General features: G+C 39.8%; 1 protein-coding gene and 2 long non-coding RNA genes across 7 annotated transcripts; 2 read left to right on the forward strand and 1 right to left on the reverse strand.

Moving 5' to 3' along the window:
• Positions 1 to 10,570: 10,570 nt before the first annotated feature.
• LOC149270319 (uncharacterized) lies at positions 10,571 to 11,079 on the forward strand. The gene is made up of 2 exons (XM_089461729.1): positions 10,571 to 10,731; positions 10,789 to 11,079. Exons 1-2 carry the CDS (start codon positions 10,675 to 10,677, stop codon positions 11,035 to 11,037), a joined length of 306 nt encoding a protein of 101 aa, XP_089317855.1. The 5' UTR covers positions 10,571 to 10,674; the 3' UTR covers positions 11,038 to 11,079.
• A 3,106-nt stretch (positions 11,080 to 14,185) lies between these two features.
• LOC149270320 (uncharacterized) lies at positions 14,186 to 18,210 on the forward strand. Of its 3 annotated transcripts, none has more exons than XR_016270737.1 (4): positions 14,186 to 14,535; positions 14,608 to 14,980; positions 16,562 to 17,240; positions 17,308 to 18,210. It is a non-coding gene; the product is annotated as an uncharacterized LOC149270320 (long non-coding RNA). The 3 variants fall into 3 exon arrangements; XR_016270736.1 differs by having other exon boundaries at positions 16,575 to 17,240; XR_016270738.1 differs by having other exon boundaries at positions 16,580 to 17,240.
• A 1,613-nt stretch (positions 18,211 to 19,823) lies between these two features.
• LOC149270321 (uncharacterized) lies at positions 19,824 to 22,301 on the reverse strand. 3 transcript variants are annotated; one of them, XR_016270741.1, is made up of 3 exons: positions 21,392 to 21,866; positions 20,546 to 21,075; positions 19,824 to 20,417 (listed from the first exon to the last, which is right to left on the reverse strand). It is a non-coding gene; the product is annotated as an uncharacterized LOC149270321 (long non-coding RNA). The 3 variants fall into 3 exon arrangements; XR_016270739.1 differs by having other exon boundaries at positions 19,824 to 21,075; positions 21,392 to 22,301; XR_016270740.1 differs by having other exon boundaries at positions 19,824 to 21,221; positions 21,392 to 22,301.
• Between the last annotated feature and the right edge of the window lie 3,084 nt (positions 22,302 to 25,385).

Genomic DNA, 25,385 nt, shown 5'->3' on the forward strand with positions numbered 1-25,385 from the left:
GGCGCTGGAGGCCAGGCGGACATGCACACAGGCACGTATGGTTGGCACAAGTGTGCGCAGTTTCACAAGTCTCCATCCAGTCCAGTCCGTACTGGGAGTCAGAGTCAATATATATTCCAAAAGGAATTCCGCAAATAATTGCGGGCCGGCCGCAAAACTTATGGCAATTGTGTGGCGGTCGAGCAAAACGGACACAGGCCGTGCGGTCGCATCGCATACATCACGTGCATCAGCAGCAACAGCAACGGCAACAGCAACAGCAACAGCAACAGCAACAGCAACAGCAACAGCAACAACAACAACTTGTACTGGCAAGCAAACATTTCGAATGCAAATAAAAAATCACGCCAATAAACTAGACATTGCGACGCGACGCTGCTGACGAGGCAGCCAGCGGATCAGCAGGCGCACACTCTACAGTGGGGCAGACAGTGGGGCAGACGACGCTCTGGCTAAGACAATAGCAATAGCTGCTAGCAGCCCTCGCCAAATCCACGACGTCATGATGTCTCGCTGGGATTTGGATTTCAGCAGCTACAGTTGCTGCCTGCCTGCCTGCCTGCCTGGCTGCCTCCCCGACTGTTTGTTTGTTTGTTTGTTTGCCTGCCTGCGCTCCTGACTTTGCCTCGACGATCGCGAAATTGCATACAAATCGCTTGTTTGGTAAATTTAACATAAGCGCGTCAGTAGCGCCTCTGGTTTGTGTGTGCATGGCGAGCTTGGAATAACTTAAAGCAGCCAAAGCCACAACAGCAACAGCAACAACAACAACAACAACGACAATATTGAGGCGCGGGCTTATCTTGTTCTTGTTAAGCTGCCCGGCTGGCTGGCTGGTTGGCTGGCCGATTGGCCGCTCCTGTCTTGTCGTGTAGCCATCATGTAAAACGCATTGGCCCAAAACCGGGAACCAGTTGGCCCAACTGCTCGCCGCCTGGTGCATCCACATTGCCGCGCCTGTTGATCAGTGTCGTTACCCGTCGTCTCTTTCTCATCCTCATCCCCATCCTCGTCCTCATCCTCGTTGTCGTCTCCGACTCAGTCAGGCGTTTGCAGGCGGCTGCAATTTGTTTGAGTTACGGCGCTTGTAAGCACACTTTAAGGATCCATTGTATTCCAATCAATAAGCCGGGCATGACAATGAGACACAAACTACAAGCCCCGGGCCCCATTGAATGTCAACCCGAAGTGTGTTCAACTGGAGCGCCGTTTGCCGCCGCCGTTTTGTTTGGATTCTTTGTTAGGGTAATTGTTGAAGTGCCGCAAATGCTGCGAACTAGTGCGCATCCTATAGCAGCTACAAAGGATCAACATTTGTTTACCAATTATCTATATTATTAATGATTGCTATTATACTATGGATTGGCTGAGATTTTGCTTAGCTTAGCAGGTAGTAAGAGATTGCTTATAGCTGATCAGGCGCGCCATGGAATAGTGCTCTAAATCGGAGTGGTTGACTGGGAAATACCTCGTCTGCTCCAGAGCTGTGCACTCCTTGGAGCAATCTGAATTTCATTTCTTGTAACTCTAGCTCTGATAAAGTCGATATCTTAATTTAGTTTCATATTAGTTTTCATTGATTTTATGAATTTGCAAAGATCTTTCGATGAGTAGAGTCCAACTTAATTTGCGCTCTATACTCAAAGTCTCTAAGGTGGAGTCCGCCTTAGGGACTTAAAGTATAAATAAAAAACTGCGGCTCAATGCTGATCTCATGAAATATATTCTTAATTATATGCACATTATTAAGTATTTCGAGTCTTCGCAAACGAATTATTTGATTAGAGCTTACAGTAAATCCTGCTGTGCCGTCCGTCTGTCCGTTTCGTTTCTCTCAGCATTATATAAAAGATGTCCCAAATTTGAAAATTTGAAATCTATTTTGCCTATAATATTTATATATATCTAAAAAATATATAAATTTACAAAAATTGGCTTTAATATTTACAGTTATCTATAAAATACATATAAATCGAAACAATTTTTGTTTTTAAATTTTATTTATTTTAATTTTTGATTTTGTTTTATTGCAGCTTATTGTCTAAGACTCTACAGCGCATTTTGCGCAAAACCTAATTTGTTAGCTAGTATGCCGGTATAATTTAATTATAAATATATTATAATGTAATTTAATATATAACATAATATGATATAATATCTTTACCAATATTATGAAAATAAAATTTGGCAAACTATGATCATTTTAGAATTTATCCTATATTGACCCCAAGTACAGCTCATTTCGAGCCCATCTAATTCCTACTTGCCAAGCAATTGACTTCCAATTAAATATGTCAAGCGATGCAAATGCAGATGGAGCCACACGAAGCAACTGGCTGAGGATCAGTTCTCCTGTTTAAGCACACAGTGGCTGAGCTTCAATGCAAATTGCGGTGCGGAATGGCGCATGCCCGGAGTCCAGAAGAGACTACGCACTGCGCTGCATTTCATTAGCATATCACATGTTTGATGCGAAGGCGGGGATGACATTTTGACCAACAACAGCAGCAACAACAGCAACAACAACGTCGGCAAGGGGAGGTAAATTTATGTGCGGCTGGGGAGCCAGCCGGTGGAAAGGATTAACGAGGATTAGCCTAGCCAGGCAGCCTGGCTGACTGACTAACTGACTCGACCAACGAGCTGACTTTTAAGTTGGCCCAAACGTGGCGAGGCGGCTCGCCGGTCTGGCTCGGACTGTGAAGCTACCGTTGATGGCATTTACGATAAATTTACGCAAGTCATTTGACAACGCTGTCGTCTGGCTCAATGGAGCGATGCTGCTCATCATTATGGGCCGAGTGCGCAATATGCAAAGCAGAGGGAAAAATTGTGGTAAGAGCTGATGTGCCACTGCCACTGCAGACAGCCAAAAGTCGTTGGCAGCAGTTGGCAAAAACAAACAAAATGTCGCACATTAAGCGACTGAACATTTCTCAAGTGTCACGTATACGTCATGTGTGCCGCAGACATGATCAGCAGCCGTTGCAGCCGCACCACCACCACCACCACCACTAACACCACCACCAGCAGCAGCAGCAGCAAGCAATTAATTAATCCTGCACTTGGCCAAGACTCTGGTAAGCAGATAACGTTCAGCTAGAGGCTGTTAGACCCACGTATGTGTAAGACCTGCCTGGTTAGCCCATGTCTACGTCTCCATTTGGCCAGCTCGTTCCCATTCATGGCTCAGTCACTGGCTTATTAAAACGTGTCTAGGAACAGGTGAATATAGCCACATAAATTACCACCTCTTCATTAGCTCTGTGCGTCTACACCGACTGCACAGTGGTTCCACATGAAAAGTGAAGTGCGCAAGTATATTAAATGTGAGCTCAGGAGCTTTTGAATATTTTTAGATATTTTAGTTGTCTTCTTAAATGGAATACTTATTTATGGGTAGGAAATAATAAAATAATTCCTAAAATTATTTTACGCTAAACACCCTATCGAATCCTTATTAATAGTTTATCTCTCTCTCTCTCAGTATATCGTACAGTCTATGTATAGAGTTGGTATAGCCTAGTCTATCGGTCCATCGAGCTATCTGTCTGTGCATCCGATATTTTGTCCATCTATCTGCCTGCGCTCTCTGTGCATTCGTCCGTGTGTCCGTTCGTCTTTCAGTCCATACGGCATTCTATCTATCCGGCATTTGTACTTTCTATATTCTAGAATTCCTTAAAGCAAATTCCATTCCTGATCCATGCAGTTAACTACACAGAATCACTTAGACAGCTCAAAGAGGAAGAGTATCTCAATTCTTTCAATTCTTGAACTAATCATGTTCTCAGTCAAGTTCTGTGGCAATGTGCCCACTGTGGTGCTTTTGTTAACTTAAGCCTAGCCCCATTGCCTGTGCCGGGCAAATTGACTTACGGGCGCGTAATGGAATTTAATTTCTTGTTAGCCGGGTTAACTGCGACTGCAATTGCATCGAGATAAGTCCTTTATGCTCACGTATGCGTGCCTGACCCCATAAGCTAAGTCGGCCTGCCAGCTCACCTGTCCGACCCGGACGCGGACCCGGACCCAGGCCGGGTTGTTAGTGGGCCGTTCTTCCTGTGACACACTTCTGGCAATTAGTCATAGAAAATCGTGTAGTCGCCTCGGCTGCGTGTCTGCGTGCCTCGCAGCCATTGTGGGCCTAGCGTCAACGCGGACTTTTGTAATTTTAATCACTTCCCTCGACCAGAGAGTTATTAGACGTGGCCCAGGAGCCGCTGACCAAATGCAACCAGATTGTTTTACAACATAATTAGGTGAGCTTGTGGCTGAAGCCGTTGCACCACGCACAGCTGAATCGGAAGCATCGGCCGAGCAGGACAGGGGCTAAGCCATACGGGAACAATATGACTTAAGTAGTAAGGGGTTACGGGAATCGCTGATGTCGCTGGCAAAATTATGAAGTGCAGCCAAGTGCATGTTTTTGAATATGTTTTGTGATAGGGGCAGGCATAAAAAAAGAAGAAAAAACAACATAAACAAAAAGAACAAAAACTTTGCTCATAAAAACCAAGAACGCCCCTGTCATTGTGCTAAAGGCTCAGGCGATGGCCTGGCCACAAGTTTTCACGTTCCTGTTTGCAACTTTATTTCGATGCCCAAGGCGCGAGAACTACATTAACAACAACCACAGCCACAGCAGCAGCAGCAGCAGCAGCAGCAGCAGCGGCAGCGACAACTGCAACAAGTCAACAACAATTCGACACACACACTTGCTAACTGGGCTGCCTGGTGTGAAAGCGTGTTGCTGGCCGTGTTCCTCTGGCCCGTGCTCCTTGCTGCATGTCCCTGGTCCCTGGTGCCTGATCCCTGGGCCTTGGCATTCGGTAAAGCGTTCAGCATCGATTCGTTATGATTGCATGTTAAATGGCTCCCGCTGAGTTATTACGAGACAAAATCCTTATTTATCGCTTTCTGATTTATTTGTAAACGATTTTTGCGCCCATCTCGTCCTTACCAACTCTACGCGCCTGTTAGCCTGGTTAGCTGGCCAATGGCCCCATCTAGATGGCCAGGCCTTGTTTGCACAGACCGCCAGACCCGGCAGCCGTATTTCTTAGCCATGGCTATTTTTACTGATTTCAACGCCTTTTTTTATGGCCAACAACAACAACCACATACATACGGCCAAGGGAAGAGTTTCGTCTTCTCTCCCTCTACCTCGCCCTCTTCCTCTTCCTCTGCTGTATTTGCTTGTGGTTCGTCCATTGTGGCCGGCTTATCGCAAGTTTGTTGTTGTCGATTTGTGGTGGTGCTGCTGATGGTGGTGTTGGTGGTGGTGGTGTGTGAATTTGTGGCTGCTTACTTAATTTTGACATATTTATTTTAATGCCGTTATGGCTAAGTAGTGGGGCAGGACTTGTACTGTAACATTGTGGGATTTAAGGCACCTTCTGTATAAGACTTTACATTTTGGTATGGATTTTTCAAATTCTCTAATTTGTTTTAAATAATTTTTTATTTATTTATTTATGGGATAATTTATTTTTGGTAATATTGTATTGTGTTGATTTAAAATAAGTTTTTGTGATAATATATTATTAAATAATTGTCAACATAATGTCAATTCATGACTAGAAGTCAAATGAGAGGAATATGAAAAATTGCTCGTTTGCTTTCCATATGAAACTGAGAACCAAAAACAGAAAATAAGAGAGTATGACACAGACGTGGAGAGACGTGGATGTAGAAAATGAGAGGGATACAAATAGATGTAGAGGCATATAAAGATGCAGAGGAAACGAAAGAGAGTATGTGTGTGTGAGAGAGAGAGAGAGAGAGAGAGAGAGAGCGAGAGCGAGAGCGAGAGTAAGCCATAGTGATAGAGTCGGAGTAATATTAAACATATATGCTTTCTCATGATTCCCACAAAATTATTTTAAAGTTCAGCTAGAGGGTAAACTCTTATGATTTTGGTATACTCTTCTTTCCGAAACGAATACGATCTCTTGGTGGCATGACTCTCAGAGCTCTAAAGCCGGGAGTAAGAAACAAATAGTGCACATTGGGACTTTCATATGAGAAGCGACAGCTTCGGCTGAGCGCTCCAATCATAGTGAGCTCCCATAGCCTAGTCGAATGAACCTATAAGCTACCCGAGTAAATACGAAGTTGAATGAGACACATTTTGTGTATTGAAAGAATTTACAATTTATTTATTTTACATTCCATTACACTTGTGCTTGAGCGAGAGAGAAAATGAGAGCTGGATATGCTGCAGGTGAGATAGCAGTCAATGAATGAGTAATAATTATTTTGATTCTCTTTAATAATTTTTATATATTATTTTTAAAGATATGAATACCGTGAAAGATAATGTTAAATGATTTTATTTATTTATTTTATTTTTATTAAATAGAAAAAATAATTATAATTGCTCAATAATATTTTCAGCATCATCAACCCTTTGGTATGGGGTCTATACATATATACATGAATATTACCCTACATATTTATGTCAACTATAAATTGATAAAGAAAATTATGTGCTGTTGCACATTGCAATGCATTGGAAATAATTAAAAATTTAAATGGACAAACTAAGCGAAGTGGTTTATTTGATTAGAAATCAAACAATCGAAAGCATTTTCATGATCGACTGTGATTGACAGTCCAGCAAGTGTCATAACTCAGTTATATAGCCGCCGTCTTAAGTTGCTATAACATGATTATGTTTATTGGCCGACTCTGGCTTAGCCATAATGTTGCTCATTAAATGCCGTTATAAGTCCCCTTACCACCATAAACCAATGTCGCTCAATTGCCCAATTGCTCGACAGACAGTCATGCAGAGGGAGACAGACACACACACACACACACATACACATAACACATTCACACCTGATTACCCCAAAGACACTCCAATTCGTTATGGACTGGAATGCAGTGAGAGAGTTTAGCTGCATTTTTTTCATTTTCTTCTTCTTGCCTTTGGACCAGTGCTGTGGACGTTGGCCAAAGTCAAATGACCAAAACGTCGTCAACATCGACGCCTTCTGCTAACAACCAGCGAGCCGAGGAATGGAACGGAATGGCACGGCACGGAACGGAACAGCCGCCGCGTGTTTGGCATGGCTTATTAAAACGCAAACGGCTTTTTACGATGCGCAATAAATTGGCGCTGCTTGGCGATACTTGGCCGTGTATGCAAAAGGTGCTTCAAACAAACAAGTCAAAGCTGCAGCAGCAACAGCAACAACAGCAACAACAACGGCAACACGAGGCGAACGCTTATGGCTTAAATTAATAAAATAAGCTTTGTCAGACAATTTACAACGCGTCTTCAGCGAGCAGATTACGAGCACGCGGACACGATCCAAAGATCGGGCCAGACCAGGCCAGACCCGGCTGGACAGAGTCAATGCAGAGACGCAGTTGCTGCTGCTGTTGCTGTTGCCTGTCTGTCTGCCTTGGTTCTGGCCAGTTAGATGAGCGCGCGAGTGTCAGGGGCCGGGGCCAGGGGGATGGCAGGTGGTTGGCTGTGGTGTTTGTTCGTTAATTAGCGAACATATTTCGTATAATCGGTGTCATATTAGTTATAAATTGGATAAAAGCGCAAAACGACAACTTAATTAATTTTAAATTCCAATTTATAAGCAACAAAACCAAAACCAAAACCTAAACCAAGAAAAAGATATACAAATGCAGCTTGTTGTTGTCCCTTGTCCGTTGTCCGTTGTCGATGATGGTGCCGCTGATAACGATTATGGAAGCGCGATCGAGTGGCCGGCTAATCATGGGCAGCTCGCCCTCGACTTTTGCATAGAAATGCGCAGCAATAAGCCAGGCAGACAAACTGCAGCCAGTTGCCGCATACCAGGGCCCTGGCCTGTTGCCTCATGCCTCTTGCCTGTTGCCTGTTGCCTGTCGAGGCTCTCTCAGCTCGATTTGGATGCCCGGCCACAGCTTCATTTAAATTTTTGCAGCCTTTTGCCCATTTGCCCAGGTCCAATTCCGAGAATCCACTGTAGTTGTTGCCGTTTCCCTTTGCCTTTACTGTTGCTGTTGTTGCTGCTGCTGTCTTTGTTGCTGTTGTTGTTGTTGTTGCTGCTTCTGCTTTCGCTACAATTCGATTAGGCCGCGTCTTGGGCCACGTCCGCTGTTGATATATTGCGGCGATCAGCAGTGATGATCATTTTGTTCGCCAGATTGCGTTTCGATCAGCATCAACTGTAAATTATCTTATAACTTAATTCATTAATAAATTTATGAATTGCCCGTTGTAAATTGTTGAAATTTATTGGCCCCAGTTGTGACATTGAATGGCCACAGTTCGAGTCCACAATCCGCTGGGCCCCTTCGATATTGCATTGTCTATGGACTATGATAAATTTGTGTTGTGGGCAGAGACAGCGGAACCTTAACGTATTCCTCTCTCTCTCCCTCTCTCTATCTCTGTCCCGCTCTCTTTTTGTTGCTTTCGTAAATAGTTATAAATTGCTCGATCATTTGTCAGGCACTTTTTAAATGTCTCTTTCGATTATGTCTCGCTATCTCTGTCTCTCTCTCTCTCTCGCTGTCTCTGTCTATGCCTCTATTATTGAGATGCTGTAATTAATGTGGCATTTAAGATTTTAAGATTTTCTTAATACATTTTGATAAATTTCAATTATTAAGCCATCTCCATCTCAATCAGCCGCGAACTGAAGAAATATCCCAAACAACTTTATTGAATGAATACTTCTTTTTCGAATACAATGTCCATCGATCGGTTATGAATGAGACATTTTCTCTTGGCTAAGCTTAGACGATGTTTTAACAAAGTTATAGCTTAGCTCAACCCACTATCAAACGTTTTACATTATGTTTCTTGCATTAATCATTTATCTAGCACTTTGGGAAAAAAAGTCAGCTAAAAACGGAAATGTTGAATGAGGTAAAATTTATGCTCAATAGGAAAAAGATGAGCAAATAAATGGGAGCCTTGCCAATTTATTTTATTGATAAAATTATAGCTAAATTTAGAATATAATTATTAAGTTTAATGGCTTAAATCACAAATAGCTAAAAATAAAATAATAAAAAAAAAACTAAAAATGGAAAAGTTGAATGAATGGAGAAATTTATGATTAATAGAAAAACGTTTATGCACAATTGAAATTTCGCAATTTCTTTTATTAATAAAAATATAATCATTTAGTATACACAGTTTGGTAGTTGTAGTAATACATAATATAATTATTTACTATAATCGCAGTTTAATGATGTTGATAATGCTCTATATCATAAATAAGTGTTGAAGTTGGGTCAAGGAGATAAAAAACATGCTGATCCTCTTAAGCTCTATTAACATTCTTTTGAAATTCTGCTAGACATCAGAGTGCTCGAAATATATTATGAAAGGGGCAAAATTGTTTGATTCTTGCAGACTGATAAGTTGAGGACTCGAATCGCTGACAGCTTGAATCGCAGTTTCATTGAAAGAGAGAGAGTGAGAGAGAGAGAGAGAGAGCGCGAGAGAGAGGGAGTGAGTGAGAGACAGACAGAGATGAAGATCTTTTAAAGCGTTTGCCGCATTAATTTTGCTAATCCTGTTGCGCTTTTACCCAGGAAAAAGATGATGATGATGCTGATGATGATGGCCATGGCCATGGCTGAAGCAGACACTGAGGGAGATGCTGAGACAGCAGCGTTCAGCGTTCAGCGTGCAGCGTGCAGCTCAATGGTCATGCCGACTGATTTTATATGGTTATATTTCTGACTTTTGACAGGAACAAGGCTCGTTTGTCGCCACGGCGGCAAAGTGTTGTTGCCGTTGCCATTCCCAAGGAATGTCAGCCCGATGTTGTTGTCAAATTAACACACAATGCGCCAGCTAATACATTATACAATATGCGACCCAGCCGCTGGCCACATTTCCCAGAAGTTATAGACACTTTTTGCGCGGCCAATGAGAGCCCCACATATCAAGTTAAGCATAGCAACAAATGTACATATATCAATTGTATATATATATATATATCACTCTTCCTCTCCTTCTCCCTCTCTGGCTGGCATCGTAAATAATATCAATCGTGTAAGTAGCTGCCAGCATTTAAGAACAATTCGGTTAATCACTTAATTTATGCGAATGCTACAAATCGCAACCTTGTTGCATGCCACGACAGGCAAAGGCAGGGCAAGGCACGGCAAGGCAGGGCAAGGGCTGGGGGCAAGCTGCTAATCCTTTGGTTAGATGTAGAGTATATATATGTGTGTGTGTGTGTGTGTGCGTGGCTGGGGGCTTGGACCTTGGCTAATAAACGATCATTTAATAAGCGTTTTAATGCCAAATTTACGATCGTTTTATTTGCATAAATTACTAAAGTTGCCAACTGTATGCACATTAATTTCCCAACTAAATTGCCAATAAAATATTATTTATGTTGTATGCGAAAAATTGCTGAACGCCGGCACAACAACCAAATGAGACGACTCTATAGGCAGGGATCACTGTGAGTCGCAGGCAGCGAACTTTATGAGCTTCGCTTGGCCTCTCGCCTGCTAATAGAGCCATAAAACTCGAGCCACTCGACTCTGATATCGGAGAGTGCTAAATTGGTTGTTCTAGATAGGACAGAAACAAATTGGGCTTTGTACACGATAACGTGACGAGCCCTAATTGAAATTGTAATATTCTCTAAAAAAAAAAAAGTAGATCCACTATAAATAGGGCAAGTGTGCTGCCAAATGGACAGTTCCTTCTTGGAAATGATTGCGATTGTCAAATTCAGTATTGTGCTTGTGGTCGGTATAGAATGAAGTTCACATCCTGTCGGAGCTAATACTCTCATGTCCTTCTAGCTCTTGACACAGCTGCTGACTGGCACAGCTGCGGTGGCTGCAGTGGGCGAGGTGCTGGGATTAGTTGGCAATGTGGGCGGCTCGCTGTTGGAGCCGGTTGTCTGCCTGCAGAAGTCGGCGTTAGCTACCCTTCAGCAGGTGCTGGGCGATCTTGGACTCGGCTCACTGGCCACACAGGTGGCAAATCTGCTGACACCGTTATTCGATCAAATTAACGGTCTGCTTACACAAATTTTGGCCGCCCTCTAAATGCTGCTAAAAATATGAATAAATTTTAAAAAGGCAAGCTAAGCATAAGTTGAGTTGGTTAATATTACTATACATCTGAAAGTGGGAGGGCGTGGCATAATGGGGTGTGAGATTTTATTTATATTTTATAGGAATTCCGCCATATTACTTCTATATATAAGCGGAAAGATGGCTGCATCAATCGGATAAATCTTCAACAAGCTAAAAAAAAATTCATTCACTCGTCTCTTTATTCCTCAAAAAGAATCACAAAAAAAAAAAAAAAAAAAAAAAAAAAAAAAAATCACCCAGACACACTTTAATGTCGATGCTCACATGAGAAAGTATAATCATTTTGACAGCATTTACTCGGAAACCTCATCAAGCGACTTCCTAGACGTGCCACTTGCTATTGCCACTTGGTCGCAGGATAAAGTGAGCTGTAGATCAGTTTTGATTATGTGTGTGTGTGTTTTATTTTATGTGTGCTCTGGCGATGCAAAGCGATAAGGCCGACATCGGGCTGCGCTTTAACGAGCACATAATCGTAAAAAACATGTCCAGTTCAGATTCAAAGATCCCAAAGACAAGAAGCTGCAACAAGTGACATTCGGTGGACAACTGGAGCGAGCAGCCATAAAGCATATTAGTTTAATGTTCCGCAGTTAGTTCATTAAAAACTCGACCCGATTCTCTTTAATTGTCGTCGCTCCGTCTAAGAACCGGCTCACAGTTAAAGGGCGTACCGCCGCCGTCCGTTGGGCCTAGAGCGCGCTGTCGTAGGCTTAGTTAGTTTGAAATTTGGCAAGAAATTTGCCGACCTTAGAATGGGATGGGGATGGACATGGAGATGGAGATGGGGATATGAATGTATATGCCGATGTGGAGCGCTGTGTGGTCTGTGCTGTCTAACACTGATCTCATGTCCATCGGACGGCCAATTTGCGCTGGAAATGTGTGCCACATGACAAGCAATTAAGCCCGGACCCGGACAGTGTCAGAGTGCGTACGTGCCCTGTGCCCAGGCCGGTGGGGTACAGTGAACCCGCGCGAAAGCAATAAATTTATGACAAATTTTCAAAAGAAATGAACGCGCTGCGTGTGGCTCGCCATTCGCACTGTTGTCCAGCTTGGAGCTTGGAGCTTGGAGACGTGGCGGCACTTAACACCACGCATCATTTTAATTATTTATTTGGTCATAAAACAGTCGAAGCAGGAGGAGGCGGCTGCCTGGCTGGCTGGCTGGCCGTTTTGGGCTGCTCAACTTTCGGCACAGTTTTCGCCGTTGTTTCGCTTGTGCTGCAAATCGTTAAATTTAACAAATTGCCAACGATTTTTATCGCGCCCGGCCCTGGAACATCCATAGATTGTGAATACTTTTATTTCTTATATATTTTTTTGTGTCTTTTTTTTTTTTGACTGCCCAACAAATTTATTTATGAGCAGTGCAAACATATTTCAGCTTTTGTTGCTCTTCCCAGTCAGCGACCATAACGCATAATTGGTCCTCGAGTTATGAGTTGAGTGGGGTAACTAAATGAATCACGTACTCCAAGCGGTCGTGCGATTCAAATCATTTTAATTAAACCAACAGCTAAAGCTCAAATTTATAAGAGCTATCAAATGACAATGCATAAGATCGATTAATTAATTTCAAAATAACAATGCACAATCTATTTAAATATTGTATTAAAAATAAAATTAACACTTCACACACAAGTTCGTTTCCTAAGTCTTTTGAATTTCCAGGTCATTTGGCACACTTTTACTTGATCTGGCATTTAGCTAATTGAACAACTTCGCATTTGGCACTGCGCAACGATCTTAAAGCGTTTGGCTTAATGCCTTATTAAAAAACCTAATTAAAGCGTAAAAATTTTTATTTTAATAATTTCGAAGCTGAAGTCTCGGCTAATCGTTTCGCTAGCTATACATATGCAATGACTACAACAACAACAACAACGTCTGCCCGCTCAGCAAATAAAACTTGTTAGACGCCTCTTGGCTATGCGAGGAACAACTACAACTACAACTACTACTACAACGACAACTACAACAGCCATACGCAGTGGCAACAACAACAACAACAGCCAAATACGAGTACTCATATGTTAACTGAGAAATAACCTGTAATTATAATAATTATCTGTAAATTATATGGCGCATTTACAATTGCACACGATTTCATGAGCTTGTCATAAAAATTTAAAACAGTTAACTTGGCTTATTTTTATCTCTGCCAGCCAGCCGCCATATTTCACTTGTGCGAGGAGCTGCTCGGCGAATAGCTGCACTCACCAACCAACATTTCCTTGGCTACTTGACTTTGCTGAATTCCACTGTAGAAAATTTATAATGATATTTATTTAATATTATTATTTACCTAATATTTATTATTTATTTATTTAATATAATCTTATATAATATTATATATTTTTTAAAAAATTTTTTTACAACTTTTTTATTTTATATTTTTATTCAATCAGTAGAACTGATTATTAAAGATATTGGATATGGGAATTTACAAAAATAAATTTATATAAAAAAAAACTTTTAACAAATAATAAATTGCAGGAAAACCTGCATATATTATCTGAGAATAAGGAATAAGAGCCAAGTCATCAGCTAAATTTATACTCAAATATTTATTCAATGAAACCACAACCTCCTTATATATGTTATAATTTAATATATAAATAATATTTTTAAATTATAAAAAAATACGCATATATAGAGTTTGTAATAATTTAATTTAATAACTAAGTTTTATATCAGAATTAATTAAATAATTTTTGTATTTATTTTTCTGAAATAAATATTAAACATTATTCATAAATTACATTTTTATGTATACAAATGTATATATATATTTCATATTATATTTATATATATTTATTTTATATTATATTATATTTTGTTTAATTTTATTTAGATGCTAATAAAGTTTTTAGAGTATTTATATTTTAATCATTATAGCTTGTTATTAAATTTAAATATCCATGAATTTAATTTATAAATGCAGTGTGATCATAATCATTAGCTATGCAAACCAGTTGAGAGCTGTGAGTATGCCTGTACACTTATTTGAGCAATTTGAAACGTATGTATACCCCATTTATGGCAGTGTATGCACTCCGTGCCGTGTGTTTTTGTAATGGATTATAATCACACAGTTGCAGTTTATACAATCGGACATTAAAAACGTGGTCATAGCTCCATTTGGACGAAAATGAAATCAAATCTCTTTCGTATGTGAAACTGTCGCACACTTCTGGCCCATCCGGTTAGCGGCTAGTGGAGGCCGAAGTTACGCTGCTGGACAGTGACTTGGGGACTGGGCCTGGGGCTGGGGCCGTGGCCGGTGCCGGGGCTGAGGTTGTAGCCAAGTTGAGCACTCGCTAGATCACTCGATTCCCCATAATTGAAACGGGTTTGCCACAAGTGAGCATGTTTTTTGTGTAATTCGACGTCGTCGTCATCGCCATGGACGATGTTTCGCAGTTGAGTGTCGGTTATAAAGTAATTAGCCTCAATTTAACGTTTATACTCGGTTGATTATGATTATGTTAATTATATTATTTTATGCGACAGTTTGGCGGACGTCATCCGCTTACAGTGAAAACCAGACGAACGCAATTCCAGTTTGCCTGACACCGATGAACTCGAAAGTGTGACATACGACCATTAATTACGACTTTTGTAGTTAGCCAGAAAGGCTAGCTAGCTAGCTTGCCAACACCACAGAAATGCCAAAAGACCATTGCCAAATGATGAGTTGGCAGTCAATTGGCCCCGAGGTACGCGTAGGCGCGCGATGTGCAGTCCAGCCAGTGCTGTCATGGGAACTGCAGCCATTTGCTGCACAGGCCGCACATAAATAAGGCAGCCAACTCGCATGCAGAACAAAAGGAGCTGCTGCAGAGGCAGCTACTGGGCAGAGTCAGAGAGAGCTGAATTCGTACAGGTGAGCAAAAGTCGACACATTTGCCGAGTTTGCTTATAATTGAAGTGCGATTTCTGGCAAAGATTGTCTCGCATTTTCATTAATCAAGCAGCAAGTTTGTTGCCTAAGTCTTTCGTTGGCTGACTGGCTGCCTGGCTGAGTGGTTGGCTGCTTGCCTAATGGCTTTCTATTAAAAACTACTTTTATTAATTAAGCAAACAACATAATTTTCTTGTAAATTGCTGCATCAGCGCCAAATCATGGCAGCTGCAGTCGGCGCTGCCGTCGGCCACGCTAATTATACCAAAGCATCTGCATGAGCGGAGAACTAAGCGAAGCCCCTGGAAACCAAACTGAGGCCCCGTCGACGTCAGACACCTGATGCTGTTGCTGTAGCTGCTGCTGCTGCTGCTGCTCTTGGTGAAGCTCAACGTTAAAATTAAAACACGATAAATGAGTTTAATAATGGCGGCAATTAAACGGCTACATGGCTGCACCACGCACCAAGCACCACGCACAACGCACCACGCTCCAAGCAGCGCACTCTGCTGAGGCTGGGATAACAGCTTTGGCATCAGCATCGGCATCGGCATCGGCATCAGCATCAGCATCAGCGTCTCAATTACCGCTGCTCTGCATGGCGCTTCACGGTTGAGAAATTCGACGCCACTTTCAAAAACGCATCACTCAAATGTTGTAAGGCGTTGAGGCTTGTTATGTGCCCACAGTCGTTACAGATATCCAAAACAAGTAGAAGGAGAACTGAGCAGCTGTATCTGTATCTCTATCTGTATCTATGTCTGTGTCTGTATTTGTATTTGTATCTGTGTCTGTGTCTGGTTCTATACGGCTGCTGCATGTACACGTTGTGCTTGGGAAACCAAGCGCGCTCGAAAACTCATCAGCAATTTATTAAAACTCATCAATACTCATCAAAATGCCTCCGCTATAGAGCCTCGACTCCAACTCCAACTCCTCCGATTCGAACACGAAACCCAAAATGAATGCCTGCGGTTAATTTAGCGCAGTTCAATGCGAGTTCGGCTAACAACAAAATTGAAATATGTTTGAATATCTTTATTTTATTTTCGTCTTGCGCTACCCAAACTATTGAGCAATTGGGCATTTGTGTTTGGAAAAGCATTTTGTTACCACTTATACTAGAAACTGACAGAATAATATAAATAGATTACCCTTTGGGTTAGCCTTAAAAAAATTTTTTTTTTTAATATTTCAAAATTTTATTTATTTCTAAAGAAAGTTCATACTTGTAGCAGCTATGCACAAGAGAAATTGATGTCCGTTAAAAAGGAGGAACTCACGACTATGTATAATAAAATTTGTCTAATTAAACTATGGGGTAGACTATAATATTATTACTATACTGCTTTGGTTTGAACAAGTAATGCAAAATATCACAAATTGAAAATAACAAATGAAGCTAATCAAATTACTAAAGACTATACTGATACTGATACCATTCTACCATTCCATTCTATATCAAAAGCGAATATTAGGCTAGTGGACGATAAGCTAAATTATTAAAATAAATATAAGTTTAAGTGTTTCTTTTTTCATTAAAAAATATTCATAAAAGAATAGTATTTATTTGCAGCTCAGATTTGCTTCGTCTACTTCCAACTGCTTTGGCCGCTTGTTAGTCATTTGTCTGCATTTGCAGCTCATTTGTTTGCTTGGCTTGTTCAGAGTGCGTCGAACAAAATGTTTTGCATATGTCAGAGAGACGCATAGTCCGAGTCAGTGTCCAGCGCCGCATGCCCATCAATCTGGGGCATCAATTTGGGAAATGCATCAAAGTTGGCAGCCCGAACAGCTTGATTAGTTGTACGGCTCACAGGCAGCTACAACAGCAACAGCAACAGCAACAGCAACAGCAACCGTAACAGCTACTACAACAACAACAACAACATTCGTTTTGGCAGCCAAGTGCATGTGGCTCATTAGTTTGGTGCCGCTGAGGAGGCTGTGAAATTGGGAATCGTCTGGTGTCTTCATCAAAATTAAGTTTTAATAATTGGCTCACATTTATATGCTGGCTTAATTTGATTGTGCCGTCGAATGTTTTCGACTGCGATCAATTAATCATAGCTCGTTGATTGTTCTTCTTTCAGCTCTGCTCTGGGCAGTGGGCGTGCCGGTCCTAATGAAGTTGTGCCCACAGCTCTCCTACAGTCCCAGGAGCGAATGATGCCAACTCGTTAAGCGGCTGTTAATTTCAAATTTCAATTGTTAACTTTCGCCAATTATCCGAACGTAAACGGTTTGTTTTTGTTTTTATTTTTGTTTATTTTTTGTGTGTATATCAAGGCTATATGTGTGCCAAGCAGGTTGTGAGCCTGGCCAGACCTTTTGTCGCCGTCCCGCAATGAAGTTCACGTCCTGTGCAGCAGCTCCAGCTCGCTGGCTGGGATAATGCTAATCAGTGTCATCGCATCAGCGGCAAATGTGTTTGGATTTGGATTTGTTTAATGAAAGCGAAACGCACGCAGTCACAGACACATACACAGACACAGGTACAGCCACAGCTCCCTTGGCCTCCTATCGTGCTGCAAAAATCAAGTCATTGGCTTTGGAGCTCGCTCGTCCGACGTGTCCTATTCCCGGGCTGTTTCGTTGGCATGCATTCGTTGCGCAATTAATTAAGTTGAGCATTTTTAAATGTGTTCGCTGCTTGCTGGCTTTTGCGGGTCGGGTGTTACCATTTTAATGCCCAGCGCAGTTCACAGTTCCACAAAGCCAACAACAACAGCAACAGCAACAGCAACAGCAACAACAACAACAACAACTTGAACAAGTTCTTTAACATGTCTAATTAGTTGTTGGACCCTGGACGATGCTGCTCTTGCTGCTGCGTGCGATAAAAAAAATGCATGGCACTCATTTAGTGTTTTCTTAAGCTGAGACATAAATTTGCAAGCAGTTAAAAGGGTCTGAGCTGGCCAAGCGATGTGATTGCTTTTCGCGTATTTTGCTGACCAGATAAAAGACACATCATGGAGCTGACTGTGATCTCATTTTAGAGCCTATCCTGATCGTACGGGACAGGCCAAATGTGACAGCAGAAGATTTCAGTTATATAATGCATATAGACCCAATGATCTGTAAGTTTATATCTATATTTTGATAGGGACTTTAGAGTAAATAAATATTTTTAAGGCGCTTAAATTAACTGATATATATGATTATTTATATAGTTATATTACGTTTATTATATTCAACTGCAAAGCTGAGCTTAAAGAGGTTTCAATTTTATATCATTTTATAGCTGAGACGAAGGGTGAACAGAAAGTCATATATTTATTTACATTTTATTGAGTTTGTTTGTTTTGTTTTAGTTATACAAAATCACGGAAATAATTTGATTTCTTGCATTGATTTTATCATCATTTTTTGTATTTATTAATTTTTTAATTTTTGAAGAAATATTAAAATAGCAATCTTTAATTATAAATTCCCTAAATGGACTTCTTAAATACTTTATTGTTAAAATATAATTCTAAACAATATTCTTTGGTTTTTTTGTAAAGTCTTTAACCAATATACTAGTTTTTAGGCACTCTGAATTTTATATAAATTATTTAATTTTTTATCAACTCTATAAACATTATTTAATTTTTTTATTAATATTATATTTTTATTAAGCTAAAAAGGGAAATGAATTTTTAGATTTATGTTTATCGGACAAGAATCATTTTTGATTTATATTGACTTAAGAAAACCCAACTCATTTAACTCATTTGGAAATACACTGAACTCCGTGCAGAGCTGAAATTCCTATCAGTAGATGCTTCTTTTATACATACATACGTGACGTATAATACACACACACAATCATGCATATAGCACGCGCTCTGCTTGATTCGCATTTTGTGCTTTATTTTTGGCAATTAATTGTTGAATAACTTGTTGTGAGGGAATGAAAATTGTCGATCTCGATTAAGATATTTAGATGTGTGTATTTCTTGGAGCATTAGCCTCTTCTGTTTGAAGTACGTTTTTTCTGCAAGTCTTTGAGGAAGTGGGGGAGGCACGTACGCAAAGTCCAATTATTAGCAATTTATGTATTTATCACAGGAAACCAGATATTACATTTTAAATATCTAACTAAATTTCTAACATAGCATCGTGTGCTCTACAGTTTTTAGCTTTTGTGGTAACGAATTACAAATTACGATCTATAGACTGCGGACTACGGATTGATATGATATATCGATGCTGTTCATGAACATACATACATGTAGGTATGTAATATGTATACCTGTATGTACATCTTTGTATTATGAGATTGCTCATGCCTCCTTCTGCCACTTACTTACCCTGAAATAAAATAAATATTCTTTTCAACTCTCATTTTCAATGAAATTATATAATAAACTATTCAATATATATTTACTATACTTTACATTACATTTAATATAATATTTAAAATAAATAATATTTCATCTATATCTAAAATAATATTATATATAAAAATAACATAAAGTTTATTATAATTCTAATCCAACTATATAAAATGTATATTTTTAAATGAAAACTTCAACTTAATCGAGCATTAAAAAAATAAATATAAGCATATAAAATATCGATATATAAATCGAAAACATTAAATTAAGTAACAGTAATAATTAAATGTATATCATTATTAAAAATTTATTTTTTGGTAATTATTTCGATTAATTTATTTCTTTATTTTAGTAGACAAACAGTTTTCTAAGAAGTTGGCATTGCCTTGGCTAAACTTAACTATGAAATTAGCAATTTTAAACATTTATAAAGAACTAGCTGGCCCGGCAAACGTTGCATTGCCCTCTATATTATTTCTAGGTAAAAAATTGTTGAAAGCTATGTTGTTCAGGCTGGGATACACTGATAAATTTATTAATCGGATTTTCATTCAAGCACCTTGTTGTAAACGACATTCTTCGTTTTTTGGTCGGGTGCAAGAACAAATAATGCGGATCGTTTGCCAACACGTGAGCATGCCACGTACAATTGACCATGAGAAAAACACGCATTTTCTAGATTGAGGCCACAAATAGTCAAAGATTGGCCCTGTGACTTGTTGATCGTCATGGCGAAGGCAAGACGAAGCGGGAATTGAATTCGTTTAAATTCAAAGGGCATATCTGTTGAGCTCATCGGAATCCTAGGAATAAGAACTTCCTCATCTTTAAATTTTCCTTTGAGTATCAACGCGTGAATCACATTGCTCATCAGTTTTCTTATCACCAAACGCGTTCCATTGCACAGTTTTGGTTGGTTTAAATTTCTAAGCATGCAAATCATGGAGAATTGCTCTTTTCATAGCTGTGTTCATTTCTTGACGCCGGTCAAGTTGTTCTTCCATATTGCCCCTGAAGTATATTTGCAAGAATTTTTGCTGTGCATCTTCAATAGGTTGCAATGATCCAATGCGATGGCAAATCTGGCCTTGAATCTTTAAATTCAAAGCCATAGTTATTATAGTTATATTTACAAACACTATTTACAGAAATCTAACAAACTACATTATTCAAAATTTTTTTTTTGGCAGTCATAGAAAATAAAATTTTTAACGTAAATTACCTTAAATATCCGTCTCCAATATTTTCCGCCCCAAATTATGTCATTTGGAAACAGGCATTGTATTTTTGAGTGTTCGCTAGAAAATGTCGTGATTCTAGTGTTTCGCCATAAAGCAGGGAACGCAATGGCTATGGTGACCGCTAATGGCAATGTCACTTTACCACTAAGGCAGCACAAACCGGGCGTTTCACCAGCAAACTTCAATGCGCCACAATGCTAGCAAACAACGTCCATTGGACCAATGCAAACTAAACGATTCAAGCTGTAATCAATGGTGCAATCATATCGAAACGCTGCTCGATTCAAATCAATCCTTGAACCATTTCTTATTGCCATTTCACGGGCTGCCTCTCTTTGAGAAGCACGAATTAAGGCCCTTCTTCCCTGGGTACTAACGCGGAGCCTTTCTCGGGCGATTTCTCGCTCTTCGTCAGATAATTGACTCGCGCTATTCCGTTGCCTAATTGCATTATGGGTCCGCCGGGAAAGATTAGATCTTCTAGGACGCGGCATTTTTATTAATAGTAATACTGCCCTCGCACAAAACCATATAAAACAATCGAGAAATATAAATATAAATAATTTACACAAATTTATGTTTGAGACAAACAAATCCCTGAACTTTCGAGATATTTAGCTTTTGTAAAAGTCCAAAAATACAATTTTTAATAATTAACTTTTTTTTAATTTCGAATTTTGAATTTTGAATTTTTTATTTATTTTTGATTGTTAGGTTTTAATCTTTTGATTTTTTTTTTAATTTTTGCAGATTTTTGATTTGAAATATTTATAAAGTTTAAAAGTCCGAAAATATAAAAAGCCAAAAATACACTTTTTAATAATTACCTTTTTTTTTTAATTTCGAATTTTTAATTTTTTATTTATTTTTTGAACAGTCAGGTTTTAATCTTTTGATTTTTTGCAGATTTTTGATTTGAAATATTTTTCCTTTTGATTTGAAAAAAATTTTTTTTTTTTTTTTTTTTTTTTTTGAATAGTCAGGTCTGCTCGAGGTCAGGAGACCGTAGACTGACTGACTACATTTGTTTATTTACTTCTACACTATTGTCAAAACTGTCACTGTTACCAAGCCTACTGGGTATAAAAAAAATTTGAACATTTGGGGAAAAAACCGCGTTTTTCAAGTATTCGGCAAATTTTTTCAGTATTTTTAAGACCCTATACTAAACTCGTTGCGGAGACAAATCCAACAAATCAAAAACCATGAAAATTGGTTCAGCCCAAATCAAGTTATAAGCAGTCTTCACTTTTACACAACTTTCTTTTATATATATAGATTTCATTAAGTACGCTTAAAAACAAGTGTTTATTTAAGACAATTAAACGAATTCGAGTGAATAACTAAAAATGATATTTTGTGTGTGTTTTGTGCTAATTGGAATTTAATCGCTCTGCTGCTGCATCTTAACACAAGCGCATTCAGTTGCAGATGGAGATGCAGATGGAGGAGCAGCTTCTGGAGGCAGGTCAAGTCGGGGTTTTGGCAATGTGTTTAGGTTAATAGTCGTGTGGTTGTGGCTAATGCGAGTGCAAAGCCATGCATATGCCGTGTCTAGCCACTTGGTGGAACAGTTGGCCGCGTTGGCAGCTCCCAGAATCCGCGAGGTGCGTGTTCCGTCTCTGGCTCTATGTCATTTTAATGGCTGGCGCTGCAAATGACCAATGGGGCCTAAACTGGTTGCAGCAGCTGCGGCCACTCAAAATGCGTGCAAATTGCACCACCAAAGACACGAGAGACAGCCACAGCATGGCTTGGCATCGCTTGGCTTGACTTAGCTTGGCTTGGCCTGGCCTGCTGTCCGCTCGGTAGCCGGCTGGGCTGACAGCGAGCTGGCCAATGGCCAACGGCCAGCGGGACCAGTTCGTTTTTCGCTGTAATTAATCATGCTGCATAAATTAATGTAGCCAGCAGTTAATTAACTTAAGTTTATTTGCCCAGCATTTGCAGGCTGCTGATGAGCCAAGCAGGCCATTTGCCGGAATTACCGGCCATAAACCAAAATCGATGGAACTACAATCAAAACTCACACCTATTGAAAACAACAGCAACAGGCCGAAGCCGAAGCCGAAGTCGAAATGTGCTAATGAGCGATGCATTGTGGCAGCTGCTATTGTGATTTGAGCCGTGGCATTTACAACTTCTGATTGCAACTGCCAGGTGCATTGCCCATTTGCCGTGTAACTCTTTGCTTGGTCTATGGGGAATGCGACCCCATAATTTGGTCGATTGTCAGCCACAACTTCGTCGACTTCGACTCCGACTCCGACTTCAGTTCAGCCTGTTGGCTGCACCCACTAATTATTTTAAATTAGTTGCCCAACGCGACGTCGCTTTACAACTCTTGCCTCGATTTATTGGCCATGTTGGGGGTTGGAGCTTTGCGATTCTAGCTGCGACACGCCCACAAGCCTTTTGCAAACGCCTCTCCACTGTTTGGCCGGCGACAAAGCGGCATGGCTTTTAACATGAGCTCGCTGCATTACGTGGGGGCGTGGCGGCGCCCACATCACAAGGCTTATTGATTTTGATATAGCTCATCTGGGCAGGTTGTGTGCAATCGGGGTCAAAGGTTAATTGGCTAATTGATCGCACAGGTTGCTCGACGATACCGAGCTTGAACTTTGCAACTTGAACGCCAAGTGCTGGCAGATTGCTCGCTGCGTTGGTTCTCATTGAGGGAAAGTGGGCTAGAGAGGGTGTCCAATATTATTTGGTAGGTATTAAAATGAAATGAGAACAGCAGGATAATTGTTTTGAGTAAATGTATGCAGCAGGTTCGAATACGAACATAGGGAGAGCAAAGAGAGAGAGAGAGGGAGAGCGAGCCTCTAGAGAGCGCATAAGGAGAGGGGCATTCCTGCTCTGACAGCTTTAACTCTAAGTTCAATTAAAGTGCCACTGTTTTTACTTATAATTACTTATTCATTATGCATTCATGTTTCAAGCTTATTTTGAATATATGGCTCAGTTTAGTTCGATATCTGATATCATGAAATTTCCGATATGGAATCTTGATATTGCAATTTCATGATGTGAACTAAGAGTGTTCTTGCAATGTATGAAGTCTTCGACTTTGGCAGAATTAGCACATTTCCCCAACACGTTTCCTTATAATGCTTGAAACAATAGACGCATGTGGGGAGGGCAAGTCTTCCAGGCTATTCGAAGAACTCTGCTTTCCATTAAATTAGTTTAGAAATAAAATACAATTTTAGGTGTCTTTTATTCCAAATTTAAACTTGTATTACTTTATAAAATATCAGCTAATATGATAATTATGCTTACATTAACATTCAAATGAGATTTGAAAGATGTAAACATTAATTGAAAGTATTTATTCCTTAAAAAACCCTGAGCTCTTAGACCAAATATCGATTAGCTTAATCGATCAATTGCATTGCATGCTATAAATAACTTGGACAAGTGTTGCAGGCCGACTCAACTCACACGCTATAGGCATGATTCACATTTCTAAAGTGCCCGCTAACAGCGGCTAATCATCATCATCATTACTCAAGGGCCAAGGTAAAGGAAATTTCAATTTTGCTTTAATTATTATTTATAAGAGAGCGAAATATGAAATGCTGCAGTGAGTGCCACTCCTTGGACTACATTAATTCGAGGGGGCGGGGCGAAACAGCGCATTAGGTATTCGTCAAAGTCATGAGCTGCACACCCATACGGGATCATCGGTTCGCTTTGGCTTATGCTCTATTGGCCTCTTGCAGACCCGGACCACCCCGGCCCGGACAGACAGAAAAAATAACCGGGGAGGGGAAAAACCACTCAAGAGATAAATAAAAGAAATACTTAAACCAAAACTAATTTGGAGAGGTCGGCGCCCAATTTCTTGCAGGCGCCTTTTAATATAAATCGTTTGCCATTCGTCTTGTGTCATTAATTTATAAATATATATAACTAAGGCTGATTCCACAAAAGCTCAACGTTGGCCAGTCACTCACCAAAGCCGCGCAGTTCAGCGCAGCGCCTTGCGTGCGCATTGGGGGCGTGGCTGGATGGACGCCAAATGGGCGCTCATTAATTTCCAGAAAATGAGTTTTCAAATAAAGCCGAAAGCTATTAAATTGAATTCGTCTGTGCTCTCGACTTGGCGTGCTCAAATTTTGCCCTCTAATTAATGTGCATTGCCATGAGATGTCGGGAAATGCACGCGCCACTAAAAACTTTCCACACGAGCTGCTAAATTCTATTTGCTTAAAATGCCCATAAACCATACTATATATACAATTATAATTTGTAACGATGTCAGCCCAACAATTCATTAATAACAGCACAAAGTAATATCTTAGCATTCATCTTAGCACATACAGCTTACTAAATAAGCAATTAATTAAACTATTTATATGGTAGATAAATTTGTTATTAATAGTGAAGGTATAAAAGAGAACCAAATCAAATGGCGAAAAGCTCATTAAAGTATTAAGTGTCTTTGCAGCTGATTAAGTACTTAATTAATTTAAATATAAATATACTATACTAGAATATACTAGTTTTATTTTCTGGCATTAAAATGATAGTAAAATTAAAAAAAAAATATATATATATTATTATTAAATAAGGGAAGACTACTTACAAATTATTGCTAAAAATTAATAATAATAAAAAAAAAAAATTAGGCAAAGTAGACAGGATAAGATAATAATTGTTTAAAATATTAACTTTACAAACCAGTTGAGAGCAGCCTTTAAATGATTATTATGAAGCCCTCTAATGTGATGTTGGCTCGCATACAGCACACATTGTTTATAGAATAAAATCTTTAAGGTAATTCTTGAACATTTTTCTTGTGATATATTT

The sequence above is a fragment of the Drosophila arizonae genome, chromosome 2 (genome assembly GCF_054131065.1).
Source record: "Drosophila arizonae isolate 15081-1271.41 chromosome 2, UAZ_ARI_1.0, whole genome shotgun sequence".
NCBI classification, from domain to species: domain Eukaryota; kingdom Metazoa; phylum Arthropoda; class Insecta; order Diptera; family Drosophilidae; genus Drosophila; species Drosophila arizonae.